The 27,559-nt window shown below is 40.6% G+C and overlaps 1 protein-coding gene across 4 annotated transcripts in view; it reads left to right on the plus strand.

The window, feature by feature from the left end:
- The window catches only part of neo1a (neogenin 1a), a 146,812-nt gene extending 119,654 nt beyond the window's left edge, over positions 1 to 27,158 (plus strand). The window contains exons 10-28 of one of the 4 annotated variants that reach the window (XM_029497560.1): positions 621 to 769; positions 2,641 to 2,779; positions 2,956 to 3,005; positions 5,681 to 5,825; positions 7,985 to 8,095; positions 8,189 to 8,383; positions 9,336 to 9,431; positions 13,154 to 13,386; positions 17,307 to 17,445; positions 18,693 to 18,800; positions 19,167 to 19,361; positions 20,462 to 20,530; positions 21,068 to 21,206; positions 21,334 to 21,578; positions 22,162 to 22,254; positions 22,618 to 22,788; positions 23,484 to 23,771; positions 24,464 to 24,600; positions 25,317 to 27,158. In XM_029497560.1, the coding sequence (XP_029353420.1) occupies positions 621 to 769; positions 2,641 to 2,779; positions 2,956 to 3,005; positions 5,681 to 5,825; positions 7,985 to 8,095; positions 8,189 to 8,383; positions 9,336 to 9,431; positions 13,154 to 13,386; positions 17,307 to 17,445; positions 18,693 to 18,800; positions 19,167 to 19,361; positions 20,462 to 20,530; positions 21,068 to 21,206; positions 21,334 to 21,578; positions 22,162 to 22,254; positions 22,618 to 22,788; positions 23,484 to 23,771; positions 24,464 to 24,600; positions 25,317 to 25,403 (2,789 nt within the window). In that variant the 3' untranslated portion in view covers positions 25,404 to 27,158. Of the gene's footprint in view, positions 1 to 620; positions 770 to 2,640; positions 2,780 to 2,955; positions 3,006 to 5,680; positions 5,826 to 7,984; positions 8,096 to 8,188; positions 8,384 to 9,335; positions 9,432 to 13,153; positions 13,387 to 17,306; positions 17,446 to 18,692; positions 18,801 to 19,166; positions 19,362 to 20,461; positions 20,531 to 21,067; positions 21,207 to 21,333; positions 21,579 to 22,161; positions 22,255 to 22,617; positions 22,789 to 23,483; positions 23,772 to 24,463; positions 24,601 to 25,121 lie in introns of all 4 variants that reach the window. The other 3 variants (XM_029497561.1, XM_029497563.1, XM_029497562.1) reach the window with 3 other exon arrangements.
- Positions 27,159 to 27,559: the final 401 nt, after the last annotated feature.

A 27,559-nucleotide genomic window follows, 5' to 3' on the forward strand; every position in this document is an offset into this window, starting at 1 on the left:
CTATTTTCTGGGGATATAGAGTACCAAATTCCCATTAATATATATATTTATATACACACACACATATAAGAGGTTGTTAGATCATCTTCACTCTAAGTATGCCACATTGACTAATTATTTAAGTATTTGATTTAAGATAGACCCTTCTGCTAAATATTCCAGATGGACATATCTGCCCTTTTTTGCTTATCTTACAAATAAAGCTGTCTAGCAACCACAAAGCTGATACACAGACACACTCTAATATGCTGTGTCTAATCCTGCCCCCTATCTTGACTAACTAGGCACAATGAAATAAACTGTCAACTATACTGGATATGATCTAGAGGCAGATGATGGTGAAATGCAAGATGCAGACAAATACACCATCAGTTTGTGTGTCGTGTGAAGAAAGTCAAGATGGCTGTCAGCCTCGTTCAGCAGGGACAGATTGGTCTCCAATGAGCTGCTAAACTCTCGTTACCATAAGGAAATGCAGCTTGAAGTAGCCAAGAATTTGATTTTGGCATCAATAACTGCAAGCTACTGCGATGAATTCCTTTCATAAGGGTGTAAACAAAATGAACCAAGTGCTCAGATTTAAAAGTTTAATTTCTCTCTCGCTTTATTTTTCTCATCAGTCCAAGTGCCTGGCCCAGCTCCTAACTTGCAAGCTGTATCGAACACACCAACCTCCGTCTCTCTGAGCTGGGACAAACCTCTCACTGGCAACGGAGAGATCCTCACCTACAAGTTATACTATACGGACAAAAGTGGTGACAATGAACAGGTAGGATGGCTACAGTCACTCTAAATTATTCATCTATTTATCAAAGAATCCACATCATTAAAGTATCACCAAATTAGATTATGTATCTCCATATCACTTCCAGGTATCTCAGAAAACAGCAGGTGTTGGTGTCAGTTGACACCAATCTGACCATTATGATGTGATCATCGTATATGGTTATAAAAATATGTCTTTCATTGTACACCAATTTTCCCAAGAGACAATGAGGTTACATTGCAGTTGGTTCCTCAATAATGGAAATGTAACTGCAAAGAGTAGAGAATAAGAAATATGCTCAATATATAAAAATAAGCATTATGTATAAACATAAACATTTATGTGCAACTACTGAAATAAGTGATAGTCAAAGCTTACAATGTAAATATAACGCAGTAGTATAGTGTGGAATCAGATCTGAGCTTCACACAAACACCAGACAAAATAAATAAGAATAAAAACAGCCAGATGAAAACGGAAAAAATGTAAAATGTACAGATATCAGATCAAGTAGCATCTGAAGATGCTTTCGCATGCTTTTACAAAAGATAATGCTGATGTTCTTTTCAGACCAATTTCCTCCATTACAATGTTTACTTCTGCGTGACACACACACAGATAATGATGATTACCTTAGAATAAATGTAGAATTTGGGCAGAAACGCATTGTAAAATTGTTAATGGAGAAATACTTTCTGTGGCTGACACTTGGTTTTGTAGATTGAATGAAAACTCGATTGGATACTCTAAGAAATCCCAAGACATTTGCCAAAAGACTCTTTATGCTGCTTCTTGGTCATACTCTTCATCACACATCTCACTTGAAGACACATACTGTGTGAAAAGAAAACAGATATGATTCACCCAGTTCTTCTCTGGAGGTTTAACTCTGTCACAAGAGGGGAATCTCACTGCTTAGATATTGAGTCAGCTTCAGCAGACAGTATGCAAGCCAGTGAGGCATTAAAAACCCTTTAATATGATAATGGATGAAACGTCAGGCAGCGCACTGAGTAATGATGCCTCAGCCCCCCAGAGAAGAGAGCCAGTGATGAGGTAGGAAAAAAAACGAGTGAGATGATGAGGGAGGATGCAAAGAGAAAGAAGAGGTGAGGGGAAGGGACAGAACAGATGAAGTTAGAAAGACACAGTGCAGAAGAGACATGAAATGTTAAAGGATAGGAGAAAGCCAAGGACAGCATATGATGTCGCTTCAAGGGTGATGTGGTCATCTGATCAGAGTTCGGGGGTTGTGATTGGACAGCTCTAGCAACATGATTAGATTTACGTAAGATTAATTGTTCTTTTTTTTTTTTTTTTTTACTTTTTTACTTTTTCTTTTTACTCCAAATGTCACAAACACAGAACTGAATGCAAATTGGGCAGGAGCCAAGCATGGCCAATTTGTAAACCAAAAGTTATAATCACAGAAGGCATAATTTTGTGTCTCAGTGGAAGATGACATTTTTACAAAATTGCAAATGGATATGTTAATGCGATGAAATGATGAGAGCAGACATCACATGAGAGATTGCACTGGTTAGGAATCAACAGGAAGGTCTTTTTTTATATGACATTTCACAGCTATTATAAAATTTTACGGATAAAGAGTATAATTTCTGAATTCAGCATTGAAATATTTGAAAATAGTTTTTGAGATTCATATGTTCATATGTGCTTTACATACGTATTTCACTTTCATCTTGTCTCTACATACTGAATTGTCCTCAATTGATGAGAAGAAGATTCTAGTAGATACAGTGTGCTATATCTAACACTGAGTCAAAGACTAATAGGTACAATATTTGTCAAGTCATATTCGTTGTTTTGAGTAAAGAAACTGGCTTGTGAATGTTTTGTTTCTTCTGTTTCAGGACGTTGACATAGATGGCCTGTCCTACACCATGACTGGTCTGAAGAAGAACACAGAATACAGTTTCCGAGTGGTGGCCAACAACAAGCATGGTCCGGGGGTCTCCACTGATGACATTGTTGTCCGCACCCTGTCTGATGGTCAGTTGATTAATGAAGAGCTCTACCAAGATCTGTTAAAGAAACGGTGTGCATGCACAGCACAAATAGTTGTAATGTGTCATTTAATAATAGCCGATCGCTGTAGATCAACATGTCTGTATGCTTTTTTTTTTTTTCTGTGCTTAATATATTGTCTGTTTTCTTTTGCTTCACAGTACCAAGTGGCCCTCCTCAAAACCTCACTCTGGAGGTCCAGAACTCCAAGGTGAGGCTTAATCATTTGAACTAAACAAGATGCCACTGGTTAATGAGTTTGTAACTCATGGTCTCAATTTTTGTGTTCTGAGAGCTTAAAAGCTTTAAGTTTAGTTGAAAACAGTTTTTCGGGTGAAAAATAAAAGCAACAAATGAAGCTAAGCTTGCTGACTAGTGCACAGTGTTCATAGCTCCTTCATCAAATGTTCACGCGCTCGAACAGCTGAATAGATCCGAAGCCTTCAAGCCAGGCCACTGCTGTTTCTCTATGTGATAAGCTGCCTCAGAGGCCTGAAGCCCGAGCGGGGTAAAAGAGTGAGTGAACCTTCATCGATCCACTCATCACCTGGAGACTTGCCTGTCAGAAGGTTTTAGCTTGTGTATAACTCTCCATTTCCAAAGGATCTGGCAAAGAAGTCTGAAGATCAAAACAAAAATGGATGCCAAAAAAAAAAAACGTTATGGAAGTGGAGGGAAGGTACCAGAGTATCTGTGGTTGAATTCATTTTCAGGTCAAAAGGAAAAATCTGGTGAAACTTTTGGTGAAACAGATTTTTGATAGGGTCACAGTCCTATTTGCATGTTCCCATGTGCTTGTTTGAGTTTTCTGAGTACTCCGGCTTCCTCTAGCAGTCCAAAGACCTCCCTGTAGATGTGAATGTGAGCCTTAATGGTTGTTTGTCTGTATGTGTTGGCCCTGTGATCTGTCTAGGATGTAGGATGTAGCCTGCCCTCGGCCAGCGTCAGCAGAGATAAGCAGTTGGGATAATGGATGGATATTTCAGCATGAAATCAAGCTCAGCTTCGGAGTTCAACTCCTTTAAAATCAACATAAAAATTCAGTGAATAAACCAACTGTTCCCAGTCAGTCAGATCACCATGTTGGTTCACATGTTTTATTAAGTAACAGGAGAAATATAACAGATGGCAGCTGATAGTGTCTCACTCTTTCCAAGTGTCATCGTTAAATCAGATTTATTGCACTTTAGCATACTGCAGTTCTTCCATGATGCTTTTGACAACATACGGCTGCTGAGTTGGATGCAGGCTACGCAAAAGGCTTCTGATTAAACAGGAAGTTGGCCTTGTATGCCTGTCCTTTCAGCCATTTGATCTTCAAACACAGCTGTATGCGTATTTATTGTATACTTCCAGCCAGATGATGGATAAAATTTTACAATTTCTCACCTATGACACGTGAGACAGGAAGTGCAAACAGAGGAAAACCTTGGGGTATCTGCAGGCACCCACTGTGGTAATAATAGCAGCATGCTTTTGGTCGATTTGCAGAGTGTGACTTAACTATCAATGCAGACCAGGGAAAAAAAAAACCAAAAAACTAGAAAGAAACTGATAAAAGAAAAATCTCATCAAACACTAAAATCTTGAATGAGAACTGGCCAACTATGCTGAGGGATACTCAGTAGAGATTTGTGGAGAGCGAAAAAAATAACTCTAATTCTAATGTTACAGCTAAAATAAAGATAGCTCACACTGTAGAAAGGGCAGTATTGTTTTTCTGAACCAGCTGTCTCCCCAGTTAGATCCAGACAAAGGAATTTGAAACTGTAAAACATCTGGCATCCTTAATTCTCATTATCAACATTATAAAAGTTGTCATCTCATTTTTTTGTCTTTGTTTTCATTGTGTGTAATTCTGAATGCTATTAAGTCTATCATTTATAGATACAAGCATTTATGCAATTAGCTGTTTTGATGTACCCGGCCAAATGGAACTGGAAAGGAAACTAATGAATATACATTTTAATTTTACTTGTTTCTCTTCGTCCTTTCAAGCAGAACCTTGCATATTTTACCTGCAAGAAAACTTGAAAGTCATGGTTTTGTGATCTTATTTTTTCTCTTGGCATCTGGCGCCTCACTTTCTTTCGTGATGTTCCAAAAGTCAGTGTTGTTTTTAATGTTTTCATGGTTCGGGGGGAAGGGGGGGAAAAAAGCAACACAGAACAAGTTGCTGCTGATTGTGTAATAAGAAAACGGAAAATAATTGAACACACTTAACACAAATTTAATTTGTGTAATTCCCTCAGCTCAGCTAAGGAGGATCGTGTGTGTGTGTGCGCACGCGTGCGTGTGTGTGTGCCCTGTACATGGATTCATGCTTTTGTGCTTCAGTGTGACAGTGGGGAAGCGTTAATTAACTCTTCTCCCACGCTGAGCTACCCCCAACCTATCTCTTTAACCGCACACACAAAAACTCAGATGCGTGAATCCCACAGCAGTGCAGTGTATGCCCACAAGCAAAAGTCCTGTTTTCATTTCTTTGTCTCTGTCTCTGCAGGGTTAAACCGACCCCACACACACACACACACACACACACACTATCTCCCGCTAATATTCATGTGTTTATTTCTTCCTCATATGTCAACCAGCAAAGTATTGCTCATGCCCAGAGGGTTGTTTGTTTTTGTGGGTTCTTCCCATTTTCACCGCTGTCAGATGGAGGGGAGGGAAAGTTAAGATGAGGTGTTTCTGCCAAACAAACCAGTAAGCCTGCCAAGTTGCCATAACACAACTTGCCAAAGCCAAGGTTTGTTGAAATGTGAGGTGCTACCTGCTAAACTACGGGGTCACCTTTTGCAGCTGGAGGCCCAAAAGCAGATGGTCCCTCGTGTGATAAATATGATGGTTCGTATCATCTGATTATTGTGCTGCCCCCCCCAGAGCATCATGCTTCGCTGGCAGCCCCCTCCCCTTAATGCCCAGAATGGGGAGATCACAGGCTACAAGATCCGATACCGGAAAGGATCCCGGAGGAGCGAGGCAGCCGAGACCACCGGAGGCACCCAGCTCAGCAAGCTCATTGACGGTAATGGACCATGATCAAGCAGTTAACACATCCGATGTAGCCAATGACAGAATAAATCATCAGTCTGAGGTGTTCGCGATATTCCAGGACTGCCCAGAGGTGCTTTAGTTTATTGGTAAAACTCAAATCAAAATCACATCTACCAATGTCGTTTTCTCCCATTGCACTTCTGTAGAACGACTTTTCATTGATCTCCAGCTGGTGGGTGTGTGTTTAATGGTGTATGGAAAGACATTCAGGAGCTATGTTGTTAAAACCTATCCTGTGTACCTATGAACAGAAAATCATGTACATCCAGGCTGTGTCTGCTTCAAACCCAGTAGAAGATGATCACAGGTCACACTGGAAATCAAAAGGCATTTTAGATGCATCTCGATTGAACATTTGTTTGTATTTCACCCTGCTGTTATCTGGGTTTTGTCTGTGGGCAACGTTTGACTCGCTGAGATGGACAGAATCAGCTGAGACAGGCTCCAGCCTGCATGGGATAAGTAGGTGAAGCTGATGCCTTGGAGTTATGGAAAGTAAACCTTGATGGCTGTGAAAAAGAAACGGAAAGATTCATAATGCATGAAAGCTGTGGCTGCAGAAAAGGAACATTGAGAGAGGACAAATACATGGATGGAGAGGAGACATTGTCGTTATAAATTGAAGACGCATTGAAGATTTCCTTGTGGTGTTGGGGATGTTCTAACATTTCACACTACCCTGGATTCTTCCAAATGAGGCCTGCGTGGCTGTATCCCGATGTGTCCTCAATATGTCTTGGTGTGTGTTCACACTTCGATTTAGAGCTGTCCACTTGGTTTACTTGGGGTGAACAGGGCTGCAGAGAGTGAATAGATAATAAATGCACATTTCTGCCTTTGGCCCAGGACATAGCTTGAAGGCAGCAGTACAATGAAGAGCATAGACAGGCTTAAATACCTCTGTAACTTCAGGCATTTTGATATAACTGATGAACATGACTGTAACACAACGGATCTAGGAATTAAACTACATGCTTAAAAGAAACCCCCAGTTTTGCCCTGCAATCCCTTGGCTTTCTAAAGCTTTTATGCCGGCAGACTCTATTTCATCAGTCACATATTTCTGATATGTTGCAATATTTTAAATCTTAATCGTGCCATCCTGCTGGTGTGTCTGAGTTGTTGTCTCTGTTTGGAGCTAGTCTGGCTGTACATCTGTTTATTTAATCAGAGTCTCGATTTCATCACTGAGGTGGAATCACATGCTTTACAATACCCAAACATTACCCGCAGCTACGCCCAAAATATGCACAATATCACCACACAAACGCGCAGCAATGGTGATTAATATTAGATGTTGTCTCAGCAGCTTTCAAGTGGCCCGACCTCATGCTGTGTGCTGCATCAAAGAGAATATACACTTTAAACATGATTTATTTTTTTCCCCCCAGAAATTCTGGGGGGTTGAAACAGAGGAGTGTTTGTTGGTTCAAAAGCATTTAGAGGGAGATGTTGTAGCCTTGGAGGCTTGACTGGGTAGGCAGTCTTCAGAAGCTACCACCAAGGGGTCTCAGAATAGTGGGTAGAGAGAGAAAAGACTACAGGATTAGCATGTAGCCTGCTATGAGACAATATGATGATGATGAAAAATTTTTACAGCAAATTAATACAGCAAGCATTCCTCTCTTTTATGAATAGAAAAGCTGGCACCCGGCAGTGAAACGCCTCTTCTGAAAGAGGCAAAGCTTTAAAATATGAGCACATCTAGGACTCCCAAAGTTTTCTCTCAACTCTTTTTTCTCTTTTTGTTGTGGTATACTTTTGAGCTAGCCGCTGTTACTCAACTAATAGTGAACCACTCTTAACCAGAGGTGAAAAATGAATCTGTCACTGCCACAATATCGAGTGGAAAAGAGAGTTAATTGCCCCACAGAAAACTTCACTTGACCCTTCACAAAGCAGAAGTACAGATTTTCTCCTTAAATTGTGACCAGATGTTTTGGGCATCTGTTAAGAATACCTGTGCCTTCAAAATTTTTATTGTCTGCAACTTTAAACCCCACTTGACAAGCCAAGTGGGGTTTCAAGAATAAAATGGGGTCTGAGAAGGAAGGTGAATGTGGTTTTCATTGCTACTTTACAGCTCAGTCTAAATATCCAGCCTTTGAATCTTGCTTGTGTTGACTCTAGGTCTGGAGCGTGGGACGGAGTACTCTTTCCGGGTGTCGGCAATGACAGTGAACGGCACAGGACCAGCCACCGATTGGACCACGGCAGAGACATTTGAGAGTGACCTGGATGGTAAAAGCATCTACTGAACTCAGTTTGTGCTGAATGGAGTTTCTAGTGTCTTTTTCAGAATTTAACTGACGGATGGTGGTTTCCCCTCACCAGAATCTCGTGTGCCCGACCAGCCCAGCTCTCTGCACGTCCGGCCTCTGATTAACAGCATTGTAGTGAGCTGGACGCCGCCAGAGAACCAAGATATTGTTGTGCGTGGTTACACCATTGGCTATGGCATTGGAAGTCCCCACGCTCAAACCATCAAAGTGGATTACAAACAGCGCTACTACACTATTGAGAACCTTGGTAAAAAAAAAAAAAAAAAAACGCTCCACCTTTAAATTATTTATTTATGATGGACCCACCCAATTACTTTGCTCTTAGCTGATTTGCAAGATACCAGTCAAATTTAGTCAAATAAAGATATAATCTGAGGATCTCATTATAGCTTTAATTAATCAATAGAAATCAGATTTCACTTGGAACTTCATATACTGTTCTCATGAAAAATTGCGATGCATTTGTAACAGCATTTTAATTGCCTATGAATAAACACAGACAGACATTCAAACGCTATGAAGTGATTCATCTATAGGTCACTGTGGGTATTGAGAGATTGAATGAAATTCTCCATCACAGCCCTTAGCCATTAATTACACATAGTGGCCTAATGGAACACAGTCATTAAAGGCCATAATGTTTGAATAAAGATAATTAGTTTTGGTGAATTTCATACTTGTCACCAAAAGGAAACGTAAAGTTTTACTTTTCTTCCCAGTTCTACAAATTTTTTTTGTACTCATCAGAAAGTGGCATGATTTGTGTTAATATTTCAATGAAGTACTTTCTCAATAGAAATCAGGGAAGCAGCTTATTTCAGGAAGGAGTAGTGATCTGGCTCTGCTGAGAAGCAAGACACGCTTACAAATTTCTATGTAAAAAAAACAACAAAAACCATTTTTAGTCTGTGTCACAGTCTTTAGACTGTGTGCATTACATCAGTTACATTCTGTCAGTGGCTTTTATCAGCGTCATAATTAATAACCATCAGCCATGCACCAGCGATTGAAGGCTCACAAATATGTCTGGAAGTGGATTACAAGTTAAATAAATAATCTTTGGAAATGGAGGGATTTAGGGGATAATATTCCTAATTGCAATTATGAACCGAGAGTCTCGAGAGTTCTGTCTTGATTAGATGGCTACATCAATTTATCTCGCTCTTCTCATCACTCACTGCTCTGTCTTTATCTCACAGACCCCAGCTCTCACTATGTCATCACGCTGAAGGCTTTCAACAATGTGGGTGAGGGAATTCCTGTGTATGAGAGCGCCATCACCAGACCGCAGTCAGGTAGGAAGTACACACATTTGAATGAACACATCAGTCCGGTACCTGATTTGAAATGTAATGCCTTTCTCCCATCCCGATACGTTGCAAAACAAGAATGCAGGTGTTTCTTTGAAATATTCCACCAATGGAAAAACATATTAATCTATAGCTCATATGCAACAGAAGCCACACACTGGATAAAGTACCAACATCATAATAGCTTTAGTAGTTGCTCACACCAAAATAAAAGTGGCCAAGTGACAGCTATTTTATTTTCTTCTCCAGCCTGGGATCAATATCACACAGCTTGTGCCTGAACTCCAAATTACCCAAGAGCTCACATGTCAGGGTGCCTCACTGCTCTAATTAACTCTCTTCTTCAAGTCTCTCTTTTAAATGTTCCAGTTTTGCCCTGGATTACCAACTATCCTGATGTTAGATGACTGAGGACAGGCTTATTATTCTAATTAATGGAGCCGATATCCTAATCAGAGAGTGGCCAGAAACATTATTGGAGAATATGTTGGCCTGTAAATGGTAGATTTGTGCACATCTAGTCCTATATGCAGGCCAGAAGCAGGATAGAAGATTCAGCAAAGGAAAAGAAAAGGTGCTGAACTTGATGAAACAGAATAAGCAGCGGGACCTGAATAGGGAAAAAAATTTGCAACTGATAACAGCAGAATCCCTGAAATTTGCGAGAGGTACTAGATTTTTTTAAATGATTTAGAAACTCTTTGTCTACTGTAGAGCAATGAGAGTTAATTTTCAAAATATCCAATTTTAGGATTGGAAATGTTTTGCTGATGCGATTTGAGGTAAAGGTCACGGGATTCATTAAAAATTGAAAATGAAGTACAGCCCTTGCCTAACAAATAAAATGGTGAGATGGATTCAATTTCTGTCTCGTGGTCCCAGTTTAGTCATCTGCCCTGAGCTTCACTGGTCATTTTGCACCAAATATCATTTGTACTAAATTAGTTTAATATCAATATTAAACTAATTTCAAAACACTTAGTGTTCAGTCAGTTGGGCTCTGTGATACAGCTGCCTTTGCCACATCTGTGCAATAGAATGAAGCAGCTCTGATAAGATAATGTGGACACCCATTTTGACCCTCACCCACACAATCCATAAATCTGAAAGCTTCAGATCGCAGCCCTCTTAACAATTGGATATAAAACTTAGGTGAAACAGCGCTAGTAAGACAGGTTCACATAGTTTATGTGACAGTGTCAGGAGACAACCAGCCCATGCTTCCCGAGGTGTCACAGAATGTGGGCTGCACCCACCTCTTCCCCCATCCAGCCTCCTACCTCCCTGCTCAGCCTTGATCACACCAGTTTGTCTCTGCTGCAGCGCTATTCTGCCGCCAAGCTTGAGAGGGGTAGGATGCTGGATGACATAAATCATGTCAACACGCTTCAAGGGGGGGGGGGGTGACAGTCTAAGTGCACACGTATATCCGCACACTGTCATACTGTACTCTTCGCTCTGTGAAACTCTCTCTTCCTCACATCTTCATGCACACACACATACTCGCTGCACACATGCAGACCCCCTGTGGTGGCCTTGGCAACACTTCGTCAGATCCAAAAGTTTCCTCTCAAAGCAGGACCAAAGCCCACCACCATCGTCTGCTGCTGAATATCCTCGGGGGCACATTCCCTTCCTGCCAGTTTGCTCAAGTTGGGATTAAAAGACAAGCTGACCTACATAGTACTTTTACTTTTGGGTGAAAAAAAAAAAAACTAAACTTGGTGAACAAGAGTTGAAAGATTTCTAGGTTAAATATGTTAAAATATTTAGATTGGCTAATATTCAGGAAATGATGATTTTACATCCTTGTCTGTAAAATGTTACAAAGGCATGTCAGGGCTCTTTTCTGCAGTGTCTTCTACTTGTTAGTACTGGAGGGTGTAAGCTCCCAAGCTACACAAAAATGCAGTTTGTAAGCTTCTTCAGAACCACTGGTCTCCCACCACAACTACCTGAAACCTAGGTTTTCCCATCATGTACGTAAATGCACGTACACAGACACTATGATTCTATCTTGCCAGTATAATGAGGGTAGGTCTGTACGAAAAGGTGTCAAATAGACAGAAGAAGAGAGGAGCAGACTCACAAGTGAGTAAGAAGGGCTGTCATTTGGTGACAGGGGCTATTTCTTCGATTGCAAGCTGTGGACACGACCAAGAGCAGTGAAAGCAGTGACCAGGAAGCCAGAAGTGTTCGTCCTTCAATGTGCTGCCCACAGCCTGTGTTTCCCTCTCTGACACACACACACACAATGGGCTTTTTTTTTGGTGAAATGAGGAAACACCATACACACAAATACAGTCAAGTGTTCTTCATACAAGCACATACAATCGCTCTTACAAAAGCAGACTGTTAGGCAACAGTGATGTTGCTACGCAACATGCCAAATACTGCTTTTCATATTCAAGTGCTGAATGTTCTTTCTAAGAGGTCTCCAACCATAATTACTGAACATATGGTATTATATAACTACTGTGTGACAGATGCAGATAGAACTTTGTTGCCCATCAGGGATTATTCCTTACTATTTCTTCTACTTTTAGCATTACGGTTTATATCACAAGTCAGTTATAGTTTCATTGAATTTACAAAGTTTTTGCTTCAATTTGAACTGTGTTCATTTTTCAGGAAATTCTTTCCTATATTAGGTAAAAGCAGACATTTCAATGTGTTTTTTCTACCTCGTAGAACTATATGACAAAAATTATGCAACAAGAAAGATGAATGTTTAAATCAAATTTTATATGGCTGCAATGAAGACAGGAGAACTTGGATGTCATAAAAAATTTGTAACTCAGCAGAACAAAATACAAAACGGACAGGAGTAGTTTTACATCCGTCTTGGATGATTGTGACAGATTGTATCACTCCTTCCGACAGGAATGATAAATGTTGGTTACTGATTCAAAGAGTGACAAAAGAGAATCTGTGGAGCGTGAGAACATTTCACCACAAGCTTTTCACCGACTGCCTTCAAGCCGCAAAACAGAAAAAGACTGGCATGTATACATCCAAGTGCCATGTGACCATTTCCTTCTCTTTTTCCCAGCCTCCAGGCTTTCTTAAAGCCCTCTTTTTTCCAGTTTTCAAGGACAGGGTGCCATCTTGTCAACATTATGATGCCTTGTTCCACAGTATACAGTGTCTTTTCTTTTTATCCACTTTACGTTTCAATGTTGCAATGTTTCAATGTAATGCAATTGTAATGCTAAATCTTTCTGAAAAGATTTAGCCAACACGCCGATATCCAATTTTGAAAAGTTGTGGGTGTCTGCTTTCGCTCTTCTTTTCACATTGACTGTAGTCGTTTCTTCTGAAGAATAGAGTGCCTCTTCATCTCTCTCCATAGTGCTACAGTAGCCACTGATAGAACTGCACATGCTTCGCGGTAGCTTCTATAGCAACCAAGTCTGTAGATCTGTCTTATTGTAGAGGTCAGTGTTTGTTTTTCTAATAGAATCTTCTCTCTTTTTCTCCTCACCTCTCCCAATCCCATCCCTGTTGCATTCCTGTTACCTATTTCCTCCTCTCTCATCGTTGTCATTCTTTTATAACTCATTAACCTTTTTTTCTCTTGTTCTTCCCTCCCTTATCCTGTTTTGACATTCACTGTCCGACAAACCATGTCACGCTTCTCTTTATGTTTTAATTTTGGTCATTTTAATTTTATATGCATGCATATGGGGTGCCTGCCTGGCGTACAGATCCCATAGATCCCGATGTTGACCTGTACGAACTCTTCCATGCTCCAAACACCCCAGTACCAGACCCCTCCCCCATGATGCCACCCGTGGGTGTTCAAGCCTCCGTGCTGAGCCACGACACCATCAAGGTGACTTGGGCGGACAACTCGCTGCCCAAGAACCAGAAGATCACAGACAACCGCTACTACACAGTTCGATGGAAGACCAACATCCCTGCCAACACTAAATTGAAAGTAAGCGATGATTTAAAAGTTTTGAAGTACAGGATTCAAACTGCTTATTTCATTATGTTATTCCCAATCATTGGAGGATAATTTTCACAATAAAAGCTCCACTTTAATTTTTGAACTCAGCAAGTTCATGCCTTTTATTGCTGAAGCTCACTCTCCTTTTTCTTGGTTTACCTCAGCACTTTTAAGCTCTACTAACATGTTTACAACCGAGAGTAATTCAATGAATTAGGTCTGAAATAATTTCACTCTGCTCAAACATTATTCATTTAAGACAGTATGATGTTTTTTGTAGCTCAGTGTAGTGGGGCTTTGTGCAAGCCTCCAGGTATACACTTAGCGGAGAAATGTATTGATGCTGAAAATAGAAACTAATGTCATTTCAGAATACTGTTTGTTTAAGGTTTTAGAACCCCTCAAAACACTTAAATGATGTGATTCCTCCGTGCTTCTGAAGTTACAGCATAGAGCACATAAAAAATATACAGGGGGGAAAAAAGAATCATACAGTAGGATCTAATTGTTTATCTCCTTATAGTTGGAGAATAGTTTGCTATGCTTTCACCTTCTGTCAGGTTCCCCTGAAGCAACTGTCTGGATGTTTGTTATGATCCCATATACAACACTACTTCCTGCAATACAACATTATCTTAACAATGCACCATTCCATTGCTGCAGCTTGACTTTACCCTACCATCCTTCAAAAAGGCCTCAGTTTTTTCATGACCTAGTATGTTTGCTCTTAAATTGGTCAGGTTGCAAGGTTTACATTTTTGCCTTTTTAGGTAATCCACTGGAATTCAACTGCTTAAATTTAACAGTCGGAAAAAAAAGCTACTTTAGAAATATATTTGACATGTAGTTGACATGATGACGTATTCCCACAGTTTCCGAGAACAGCGGAAACATAATGCTGGGATTGACAACCAAGCGAATATAATATAATTCAAATAATAATTCAGTGCAACTCTGAGAGCATGATGAAGAACAGTAATCACTTTGCGCTATTTTTCAACATATAACCGAGTGACATTATCTCAAGATGATTTATTCAACTATATTCATTTGCAAACAAGTTCTGGCTATGCAGTTGGATATAAACACTTCACTACTACTACTTCCTTTTCTTTGTATGAATGGTATTCTGAGGACTCAGCAATTGGCTTAATCAGCTCATCTCTTTCTATAACTGTAGTTTTAATGGTTTAATTAAAACGTAAAGACAGCTCCAGAGTGAATTATGCTAAAGCCTATTGATGACAGAACAGTAGCATTTTCATTATCCATTAAAGTTCTAATCCTTAAGATTTACATCCTGGTTAATTTGCCGTCACCCTCAGTGAACACTGGTAATAGAGGCACTTGATGAGCAGCTAAAAATAAAACAGCAGACCAGCTGGTGTGTGTGTGTTTACTGTGCAGCCAAACAAAGTCATTTTGGCTTGAGCTGCAGCAGAGACAAAGAATGGTCTGTTTTATCGATGTATTTTTGATGAGGACCATGCTAATCATGGTGACAAACACTTCACATGAGGCTGTGTCACGGTGAAATCCTCTGCGTTTTGCCGCTCACTTCAGGGAGAAATGCTGCTAACAGCAAACAGTCAGGATCATTTCAAAAACATTTGAAACGTCAACAACCAGCTGGAATAAATCAAATTGGCTTTATTTATATAGCGCCAAATCATAACAAAGTTACATCAAAGCACTTAATGCGCTTTGTTTCATGGGAACTGAATGCAAATACGCTATTACAGAAATTATGTCAACTGTGATTACTATCAAATAAATATTATTCATCATCAGTATTATATTTTCCATTAAACAGTTAATCATCTTCATAATGCTTGTTTTATCAGACCAACAGCTGATTTAAAGCAATTGAGAAAAATTGTCACATCTGAGAAATATGATAAATTGATTTTTGATTGAATAATGAAATATAAATAAAACCTATTAGTCGTCATTTCATTTCTGTTGAGCAGCTATCATTTGGAAAAATCTAATTATCCAGGGTTTACTGTTGGTGAAATTATGAAATACAACACAGGAATATTACACTGATTTGGTGCGATCTGTCTTGCGCAGATGCAAAGTTAATGTCAGTGTGTGTGCAGTCAAGCACTCAAGTGTATTGTGTCAAATAGAGTACAAATATTTGTCGAGTCAAAGTCAGCTGAGCCGGAAACAGTGTTTGATGTTCAGCTTCTAATTCGTGCTCAGTTCTGCAGCTCAATTATGATGATTGCTTATCTCCAAATACCACTGTGTGTGGGTGTGTGCGTTTGTTAGTGCACAGTCACAGTTGCCTGTGTGTGAAAACCTGTGACAGAGCAGAGCTCAGATAAAGGCCTGCGTTCACTGATAAATCATTCAGCAAGGAAAGGACAAACTGAGAACTAGAAAAACAGGGTGCTGATCTAACAGTGCATTCTTCATACAGCTAACTCAGAAGACACACACACACACACACACAAACACACACAGCTGGCTGCTCATACTCAGCTATGTGCTCACTATGTGAGCCATTGGCCTTGACACCAAAGACCTCTATTTTCTGCCAAATAAATAAAGAGATCTATGATTTATTAATCGTTACCCAGGGTAGAATAAAAAGAAAAATTACAGGGCCAGTGGTCTGTCATTACGATGTTATGCACAATTTACAAACAGAAAGTCTTCAAAGTAACAGCTACATGGTGTTCAACTGGCTGCACCGTGGCGTAGTGGTTAGTGCTGTTGCCCCACAGAAGGTTGTGGGTTTGGTTCCTGGCCTGGGGCCTTTCTGTGTAGTGTTGGTGTTCTCCCCACGCCTGTGTGGGTTACTCCGGGTACTCCGGTTTCCTCCCACCGTCCAGTTGGTGACTCTAAAGGTCTATAGGTCTGAGTGTGAGTGTAGTGTCGTTGGCCCTGTGATGGACTGGTGACCTGTCCAGGGTGTACCCCACCCTCACCCAGTGTGAGCTGGGATTGGCTCCAGCACCTCTACCTCCCAAACTGGAAATGGATAAGTGGTAGAAGATGAGTGAGTGAGTGGTGTTCAGCTCAGCATGCTGATTCTCAGTGGCAGTAATTAAAGAACTCCACTGGCTCATTATGTTTCTATCCCATTAAATCCAATATATTAACAGGGGCCTTTCCGGTACTTTTTTAACTGCAGCGTGGACATCCTGCTGCTGTATGTAGGCTAATCTGTCCAACCAACAACGATGCTTTCACCTTAGTGCTGTTCTTTATCATGGCCGGTCTTCTCTCAAGGCAAACCCAGACAAGCTTGTACATTATTGAAGAGACAACCGCTTTCAAAAGTGACTACATGTTGTTAAAGAACAGAGTGTTTTCTCCTCCTATCCCACTGCCCTCTGTTTGACGGCACTGAACGGAGACCTGCACTGTAGCCGTAGCACTCAAGAGGAAACAATAGGGCTGTTCCTTCTTATGTCAGTGCAGGGCGGAATTTATGTTAGCTACATCAATAAAAATTGTAGTCTTTCGTTTTGAGTTTGCTGTTTCAATCAAATATGAAGTGCACTCCTGTTGTGTACTAACTCCTTGAAGCAGTAAAGACCTCTGGGTGTAAGCTTGTTTGTTTCCACTTGATGGTTAAAGTGTGCAAAGTCCTAAAATGTCCCACCCGGTATTTGTATTTACAACTAAAACTATTAATCTATTGACTGAACGATAATTGGCATTGATCTTAATAAATCGATCTTTAAGTGTCACAAATTCACTTCTAACATTTCTTGACTCAAGGTTACAAATAAGATATCAACTTTTGGAAGGGCAGTTGGTGAGAACACATTTGAAGTCATCACTACTTGCTCCATGAAATTTAAATGGGTATTTTTCACATTTTTTAAAATGTAATCTGCCATCAGAGCTCAATTTGTGTTTTTTGTTTGCTCTGTGTTTGCCTGATTTAGATGGCCAACACAACCAGCCTGAACCACATGGTGACAGGACTGAAGCCCAACACATTGTACGAGTTCTCCGTCATGGTGACTAAAGGCCGCCGCACCAGCACGTGGAGCATGACTGCACAAGGCACAACGTTTGAGACCAGTAGGACCCCTCCCAACCGCACGCACACACACAAATAACTGTGCAGAAACAAACACACACAAATAACCGTGCAGAAACACACAGAATGCATATAATCGCAAGGACATAAACGAAGAGCACAACCAGTGTATGAAGCCCCTGGCAGGTTGGGAATAATATGTCGTTTTCTGCAGCGCAATTGGAGGGAGAGGACGCCCCAGAGGAAAAATCAAGCTTTCACTGCAAAGTATAAACCAAATACAGAGGCAAAGGTATTTATCAATAGATCTCAAATTAACTTCAAGTGAAATTGATGGAACCATCAGCAAATCTGGTGATTGAGAGCCAACTATAATTCCAGCTCTGCTCAAGACTAACGCTGCCTCCATCCAAAATCAAAGTGGGCAATGGACTAACGGTGACATAAATGACAATAAAAACGACAATAATATTAGATTATGATGCACCATTGTGTCAAAAAAAATCATTATTGACATTTTTCTTTCAACTTGCAGACTGACCAGCCAGTTGTCTTTACCTGAGGAGCAATAGAGCCACAAACCAAGACATCCCTCTTTTATGGGTTTAGCTCATAGAAAAAAATACAATACAATATTGGTTTTCCTTCTCTGTTCTTTTCTGTTCATCTTGCGTGGGCACAATTTTCTATTATTTTTTTGCCTTGCACAGTATCAGAAGGAAGATGGTGAATAATTACTGTCATCCCTGAGTCAGCTGAATCAAAATATTATATACTGACTGCATATATATATGCAATATAAAATCCTTTTAAAAACCAAATATACAATACCCTGTGTGCTGGTTTACAATTCCTGCAGCACCGCCTACCAAATGGATACTAAAATTTACAAGCTGGAAAGCATCAGTGCCCATACTTTATTGTAGGGAGAGTCAAAGGATCCTTCATAACAAACCATTTAAAATAAAAACTCACTTTCTATGAAGCCTCGTCTGCATCTGCATTATTAAACTGAAATAAGCTCGACCTGAGTATTTTATAAAAAAGAGGAGCAGAACCAGTTTTAATGTCAACCCAGCCAGGGGTTTATTTCACAGTTCAAGATGATAGTATTTAATAATCTTGTGAGTAGATTAGCACATACAAAATGTGGGATGTTCAAAGACAGCGTTGTCAAATATACTAGTAAAAGAAGGTAATTATTCCACAACACTGATGAATTTCAAAGAAAAATATCACCATTTACCTGACTGTACAACAAATGTCCTGTCTCCGTCTGATTTTTCAGTTCCCAGCTCCTCTCCTAAAGACGTGACTGTGGTGAGCAAAGAGAACAAACCTCGTACCATAATTGTCAACTGGCAGCCTCCGTCTGAGGCCAATGGAAAGATCACTGGTGAGTCTCAAAATCTTGTTTTTGAGAAAAACTAAGCTTTTTTGCACTCCACTAAATGACTGCTGACTTTCTTATAGCTCCTCATCATTGTCATAAAACCCATTAAACGGTTTCTAATTCTGTTTCAAACCAGTTGAAAGTCCTGGAAACACTTTTTAAACTAATGCTTATTTGTTATTATAGAATTCACCTTGAGGCAATGATCTGATCCATACAAAAAGATTGTTTATGTAAAAGGCCTAAATGAAATGTATTTATTTTACTTTCCAGACTCATTCAGAGTAGAACCTTCACATCCATAATTGTAGTGAATATAAACCCACATAAAGAATTTGTCTCTTGTCTTTCTCACCTTTCCTGTTCTAGGCTATATTATATACTACAGTACAGATGTCAATGCAGAGGTTCATGACTGGGTCATTGAACCGGTAGTGGGCAACCGTCTGACTCACCAAATCCAGGAACTGACACTGGATACTACGTACTACTTCAAGATCCAGGCCCGAAACTCAAAGGGCATGGGCCCAATGTCTGAGGCTGTAAATTTCCGCACTCCAAAGAGTAAGTCTCCATGATGGGCCACAGACCAAGAGAGGAAATGACATCCCCTCCGACAGCCAGTTAATGCTAAAATAACCTATTGTGAAACCTCTCATGGTTTATTTTGTGTTGTATTTCTCAATTTTGGTCTATGTGTGGTGTATGTGCAAATCGACAAATATTGGCTAACACATTGAACATGCCACAACAGTTTCATTATATCAGGACTTTGGGTTTGGTGCACAACAAATTGCTGCAAGCGTGATCTGGTAAAGGCTTTTCATAGTTCAAATATTTCATCATACAAAACCTTCTGTTATTACATCAGATCACAAATCAAAATCGCTGCTTAATGATGTCTTACAGCGTGATACTGAGCCCCGGTTGTTTATTTCCCTCAACTCTCAACATATCAGATGATCCAACAGTCCCGACTTAAAGGTTCCAGTTAATGCAAATTCCCCTGATGAAGTTGTTATGAGAAAGTTTCTTGGCAGCTGAGGCAAGCCTTCATGATTTGCTTAGAATGACTGAATTACTGCAAAGTTTGGCCTCTAAATTAGCTACGAACCCGGTCGGCCCTCCAATTTGTCCTGGATTTTATAAGAATTCATCATAATTTTATTTAGATGCTGTGCTCTAAACATCCTGTCCAAGGTACAATCTGGCCATTTGTTTTCTTCACTATTTCTCAGTCTTCTGCTTTTGCCCCTCTTGTCCTTCTCAAAATTCCCATTTCATGCTTTATTTCTGTCTCCCTCGCTGCTCTTGTCAGCTAACCTGTTTTTTGCTTTTTATTGTGTCTCCCTCCCTGCTCTCCTTTGGCCTGTTAAGCTGAGTTCTCTGACAAAATGGCTAATGACCAAGGTAAACTGCCCCTCCACACTGTATTTTTAACTAGCTGGCTCTGCACCTCGTGTATCTCTCTTCTAGATATTTCCTCTTCTGGGTTGATGAAATCTTGGGCTGCATGACCGGCAGTTTGTTTGAATTTATGAACTTCAGATTATTATGTATTTCCTGAATTTTTGGCAGAGGTGTGAAACTATTAAGTATCCCTTAAGGGTAGAAGAGGCCATAAATGCACCTAAGAGAATAATGTTTTTTCTGTCTTGAAACAGCCTCAAATCTTCCACCGAAGCCAGGGCCTGCAGGCGGCCCACATAACAACAATCCTGGAACTTCAGTTGGTAAGATTTTCCTCCGACCCATCTTTTTCAACTCTGCTCTTCAGCTACCAACAATCAGATACTGAAACATTTGGGATAGCAGAGCTTTTTTGTTCTATTTGCGCATATGGGATGTTGCGTATACAGGGCAGCATGTCAGCATAGTAGTTAGCGCTGTTCCCCCACAACAAGAAGGTCGCAGGTTCCGTTCCAGACCTGGAGCCTTTCTGTGTGGAGTCTGCATGTTCTCCCCGTGCCTGCGTGGGTTTCCTCCCACTGTCCAAAGACATCATGTTTGGGTTAACTGGTGACTCTAAACTGTCTGTAGGTCTGAGTGTGAGTGGTTGTTGGTCTCTGTCTGTCTCTGTGTGTTGGCCCTGTGATGGACTGGTGACCTGTCCAGGGTGACCCCGCCCTCACCCAGAGTGAGCTGGGATTGGCTCCAGCAGCCCCTGCAACCCAGAAACCGACAAAGTGGTTGAAGATGAATGAATGTTGTGTATATACTGTATGTTTATAAATGTATCTCTTGTCTAATCCAGTCTTTCTCATCTTGAGGTAAATCAGGGGTGGGAAGCAACAGTGAAAATCACATCCTGGTCATTGTCATCATCATCTCAGTGGGAGCCTTCACCATCATCGTGGTGGTTGTGGGGGCATTCCTGTGCACCAGGCGCACAACATCCCACCAAAAGAAGTAAGACGCTAGGTCACACCCTTGTCTTTACTGTTTTTACTCTTTTTATTTTACAAAGAAAAATAAACAAACTTTTCAACATCATAGTCACTGTCAATTTCACCACTGCCTGGGATTTCCTCTGCAGGAAGCGGGCAGCCTCAAAGTCCTCAAACGGCTCCCATAAGTACAAGGGAAACTCCAAGGACCTGAAGCCACCCGATCTTTGGATTCACCATGAGAGGCTGGAACTCAAACCCATGGACAAGTCACCCGAGCCCAACCCAGTCATGACAGAGACACCCATCCCTCGCACCTCACAGGACATCACCCCGGCTGACAGTGGCCTGGAGAGCAACCCACACTTGCAGCAGAGGCGCAACTCCTACCGTGGTCAGTCCTGTCCAGCGGGCAAGACTTAATATTAAATGTTATGGAAAAGAGATCAAAGGAAAAATGTCACCTGTGCTGCCTGAGCTCGCATACATGATAACGCAGACCAAGCTTCTGAACTTTTGCTAGCAGATGGGAAACTTGCTTGGCTGCAGTTGTTTTTTTTTTCAGGCAGTAGATGTGCTGCTATCCTCAGGTTTGCCTGCAGGAGAATGATTGGAGGAATCTTGGAGCTCTAATGATGATGTTTTTGTCTCATAAGTCAACACTTGTCTTTCCAGTTGTTATTTTTATGTGATTATCATGCAAAACATTTCACGCTTTTCATGCATAATGTTCATCACTCGTCATGACTGCAGTGGTGCAAGCACACTCTGCCACGATTGCAACTTTTTGTTAGAAGAGTAAACTCCCTCATTATAGTCGGCTCACAACCAGGAATGTTAAGCATTATTGCCATCCAAACTAAATGGTAGCAAATAGATTAAGGATCCAGTCTGAAGTCCACAGACAGATCATTCAGAGAAAGGAACAGTAGAGTAGCTGCTCTATCTTATTGGCTGGTTTCCATCGTACCCTTTAGGCCACGAATCAGAGGACAGCATGTCTACTCTAGCAGGCCGACGAGGGATGAGGCCAAAAATGATGATGCCTTTTGACGCACAGCCACCTCAGCGTAAGTGTGTGTGTCTGTGTGTGTGCGTGCGTGCGTGCGTGCGTGCGTGAGTGAGTGAGAGTGTACTGATGAGTGTGCATTAATGGAATTTGGGAATTAGAACTCATATTTATACAAATAACCCATTTCCAAATATATCTCATGTTTATGTATAATCAAGCGAACAAATCCATTTTATGCCAATGTTATGAATTGGGTTACTGACAGGGAGGAATATTGAAGTCTGTTTATTCCAGAAAGATGCATGTTTGTGTAAGTCACAAGGAAAATGTCCACGTTAACATTCATGATTACAGCTGGCTAAGCATCTCATCCTGTTTGTGTGTGTGTGCTTGTGCATCTCCATGTCCATTTCATCCACAGCTGTGATTAGTGCTCACCCCATCCATTCCCTTGATAACCATCACCACCATTATCACATGGGCAGCCTGGCGTCGCCAACACGAAGCTACCTCTACCATCAGGGCAGTGGGCACCCACGCCCACAAGCCTGTGCCACCCCCATCTCCTATTTAGACAGGGTGGACTCTACAGGTGAGACAAGACACCGCCCCCTGCTGGACAGATGTCGCACAGACCGGCACAGGGACTTTGACCCATTCACTAATTTGTCATTTGCTCATTCATCCACATTCAACTGCCATCTTTTCACATTCACATTTTAGTTTTCCAGTCACTAACCGCTTTTCCCCTCTCTGATCTTCTGCCTTCTGAAATAATGTTTTATGCTCTCCTCACCTCAACTTCTACCAAAAATAAATAAGTAATCATAAATGATCCAGTAAGACACATTAATGTTCGTCACCCAGTGTTGAGTCGCAGTTAAATTACTATTTCCATCTATGCTAAATCGTTTAATAATGAAGCTTAAAAACTCAAAATGGTTCATTTTGTCCAGTAGAAGAAAATGTTCAAATTAACTATTCTAATGTTCATGGATTGGACATTTTATTTTTGCTATTTCTGTTTAAATATGAATAAGTTAGTAATTGATAATCATTTGTTGAATGTTTTGTTGATTGATGAAATCATCATCCAGGCACCACAGCAAGTTTCCTTGTATCAGAAGGATGAACATTTGTTATCATGTTCCATTACACAAGGAGTTCTTGTATTAGATCTGTATAGCTTCGAGACGCTCATTGGATCCCAGGCCTGTAAATGCTGTAGCTGAAAGCCTATACACCCCTCTGCTCATTGTTTCTTCCCCATATCTGCCCCCTCTCCAGAGTCGGTGAGGAATACCCCGAATTCAGAACCTCTGCCCCAAGCCACTTCCTCTTCCCAGGCCTCTTGCCCCTCGGAGATCATGGCCGACCCTGAGGGCAGCTACCATGGCTCCACCACAACAGAGGAGGAATCTAGCTACTCTAGCAACCTGCCTCCACACCGCTCAGCCCATCCACACGCCCATGCCCACCCGCTCAAGAGCTTTGCTGTACCAGCAATCCCAGCCACCAGCCATCCATCATATGAGTCACCTGCTCTGCCCAGCACTCCTCTACTCGCTCAGACCGGTAAGGAAACACACCCAGACCCGTCAAACACACTTAAATCTTGGTCAGATCACAATACGAAACGGCTTCTTATCATCCAGGCTCCTCATTCAATGACCAGGAAATAGAGAGGATCTCAATTAAACTCAGCAGATAATGCACTGTGTGATCATTTTCAGCCATCAACTCCAGGAGCATTCATTCAGATCAGACTCCTGAATGAAAGTCCATATTATTGTCCATATTATTGTATTGAGAATAAAATCATATTCTTGACCTTTGAAACAAGTTTCAGCTCTTGTCTTCCTCAGCGGATGGATGAGCTGGGCTTTGTGGAATATTGTGATTTGATTCATTTGGAAATTAAATTTCACATTTGGCCTTGCATGAATGGGAAACTTCATAGGTTGCCTTGTGATGAGGGCATTTAGTCAGTTTTGAAAGTATTTATGTATTTTTGTTTGTTTATTTATTATCAAAATGTACTTTTCAGCAGCATGGCTACTCTTTGGTTTGTCTCTGACTTGGGACCTATGCTGTATGTCACTCTCCTCTCTCTGCTACTTAGCATCGTTGAAGTAAAGGCATAAAAGCACCCCATCAATGATAAATAAAATAAAATAATAATTTTGAAATATATTTTTCATCACGAGACAAATGTGAGGTTTGTATGAAAAGCCCATATCAAGAGTTTTGTTCATGATTGGTTTTAGGGCCTCCCACCCACCCCCATGTTGTTAAAACAGCCTCCATTGGAACACTAGGAAGGACACGAACACCAATGGCAGTCACTGTGCCCAACGCCCCTGATGTGCCAGAGACCAGCAGGATGCTGGAAGATGTAGACAGCGTGAGTATAGCACCCCACATTGGCTACTTGTAGTACTGAAGTCTGTTTATCACCACCACGAGTAGGCCCGGTGGTGGTGATGATAAAAAACAAAATAATATGTATTATTTATTCAGTCCTGTGTTTTAAGATGATACAGTTCACACATTTCTTCCAAATCCATGTCGGTATTTTTTTGGACACTGGATTATACGGGCACATTGGTTTTAACAATATTTTCTGTCTGTTCTTTCTCTCTTTTTATTCTTTCCAACCTCATTCCAACCTATTTTTGTGGTATTGTCGGCTGCATTTGATCAATTCTTTTAACTTCTAATGACTGATCTTAACAAAACCCATACTGGAATTATTTTATTTTTACCATTGAATCTTTACTCCATGTCCTAATCCTTGACTGGCGTAATTTGTTGACACTGGCTTCTCTTTTTTGTTTGTTTTGTTTTTTTGTGTGCGTGTGTGTGTGGGGGTGTTTTTCTTTTGTCTGCTGCATTTTCTTGTTCTTGTCGGTTACGACACTTCAGTTCCTTTAACCCATCCACCAGCTCGCCTCATCCCACCCATTCAACTTTCCCCAGTACCTCTGCGAAATATCCCTGACTGACCCTCTCCTCCTCTCTATTCCTTTCCTCTCTTCTCCTCCCTCCCTCCAGGTGCTTGCCTCCCTCCCCCCCTGTCCCTCCCCCGCCCCGCGTAGTAACCCTGTTCCTCTCCCTCAGAGCTACGAGCCTGATGAGCTGACTGAGGAGATGGCTCACCTCGAGGGCCTTATGAAGGACCTGAATGCCATTACCACAGCGCCATAAGCATGCATATGCGCCTGCACACTCACAGACACACTATCTCTGTTATCAACAACTACACACACGCTTAAGTCAAACAAATGCGCCCAAACATAAAACCTCGGGATTCAGAGGCTGGTGGAGACAAGATGGCTTCTTCTCTACCCAAGAAAACTCTCACAACCCCCTGCAGAGAAAAAAAAACAAAACTCCAGACTGAATCTTAGGAACTATTTTCGGCTTACCTTGCTCAGCCTCAGGAAGGAGATTGCCATGAGAGGGAAGAAAAGTGAGACGCTTTATCTTTTTATGAAGAACCATTCTCAGAGAGAATGAACTTTAAAACATTGGTCGCTTTCAGCCGGAAGATTGTGAATTTTTTTCCTCAGCAAAGATATGTACGGTAGGTTTTTGAGGCAAATGCTCACTCAAGAAGAGACAATGGTTGATTCAGTGTCAAGTCAAATGGAGAAAGTCCAAAAAAAAAATGCTGGTTTTGATGTTGGTGCTCATGCGACGCAGTCTACACACAGTGTTTGTTTGGTTAGTGTTTTCTTTGTGCATTTTGTATATCTATTGGGCAGTTTCAGTGAACATTGGATATCCGCCTCCCTTTACAAACCTACATTATTCATAAACGTGATTTTATTTGGTTTTGTTTTTACCCCCTTGTGTCATATATTGTGCCATGACTTTTTATTATTTTCTATGTTATTGTATTATTTTTTTTACATACATATCCTTATAAACATGTACATATGTTTCTTTGTTTTTTTTTTAACTGCCTCATATTTTGGATGTTTCCCATTTTTTCATTATTATTATTTGGGATGAAAATGGGATTACAAATGAGTCCTGAATCTTAGTTTTCATATCGCCAGGAGAGAGAAGCGTGAAGTGTTTCTGCAGTACATTCTTCTCTGGCATTGTGTTGCCCCCTTAGAAAAATATATTTTAATGTACAGTCTTTTGTTTGTTGTGGGAGCTCCGTTTTAAAAGCCTTACCAACATGTTTGTATGTTGAATGGTCGAGACGACTCGACCCTCCACCTTCGGAGTCACTCGCTGCCATTGCAGTTTCTGTATCGTTCTGTGGGACTTGACAGTATCTCCTCACAGGTCTGGGGTAACTAGGACTCAGGGCGCTGATCCCCACCCCTCTTTAAAAAAAAAAAAAAAAAAAAAAAAAAAAACTAAGAAGAAAACCTCACATGGCGCTCAATCAATCACCTACGGCAGACCAGTTATCTTTTATACAAGAAGTTCAGTTGAATGTGTGTCATTTCCAAAAACCAATATTTGGTTTCAGAATATCTGTAATGCTGAACCACGTGTGCATTTTTCCCACAGTGGTGTGTGTTTGATGTTTCTTGCTGCTGGTCTTCATAAAATACCACGCCCTGGTTCTTTTACAAATCTTATACGATGCAAAGATGTTGGCCTTTTGAATGGGACTCCCAGATTTTTTTTTTACATGGTAGGTTTTGTATGAAGAAAAAAAAAAAAAAAGCTTGTTATATACACAAATCCGATGTTAAAAAAAGGGAAAAAAGTTCATCTAAGAAACTAGTTTTTCATTACCCTCTCACCCAAAGAAATTTGTCATTTGCAATCATAGTAATTTGCTCTACTTTTGTGAATATCACATTTCTCATAAATGTACATCGTCATGAATGTCAATATAACTGTAAGAGATTTTAACTACGGATACAAACAAGGAACAAGTTTTGGGGCAAAAAAAAAAAAAAAAAGATTGAAAACAAAAAGGGGGGAGAAAAATGACTGGACTCTATTTGGGGAATAATCTATTGCGTTGTAAACAGTTGAACCTGTATTGCACTTTTTCACAATTTTTGGAACGTACATTTCTTACATATCTTGTGTTTTAAATATCAAAAGCTGTTTGTGTAATGTAGTGTCCTAGGTAAGCAGCAGGCAGCTGGTATTGTTTTTTTATGTTTATTTTTCTAATTTTTTTTTTGTTTTTGCTTCAGAGATGAAATGAATTTGAGCAGCTGAGTTGTTCACGCTGCAGCTCATGATGAGGAATTCTGTTGTTGCTTGTTCATGTACAGAGCTTTCTTTGCTTTCTGTAGAAAAAAGAATCTGTGGCTTTTTAAAAAATGTTGAAAAAAACCTTTGGAAAAAAAAAAGATGTTTTTTTATTGGTGCTCCTATAC

This window comes from Echeneis naucrates, chromosome 3 (assembly GCF_900963305.1).
Source record: "Echeneis naucrates chromosome 3, fEcheNa1.1, whole genome shotgun sequence".
NCBI lineage: Eukaryota > Metazoa > Chordata > Actinopteri > Carangiformes > Echeneidae > Echeneis > Echeneis naucrates.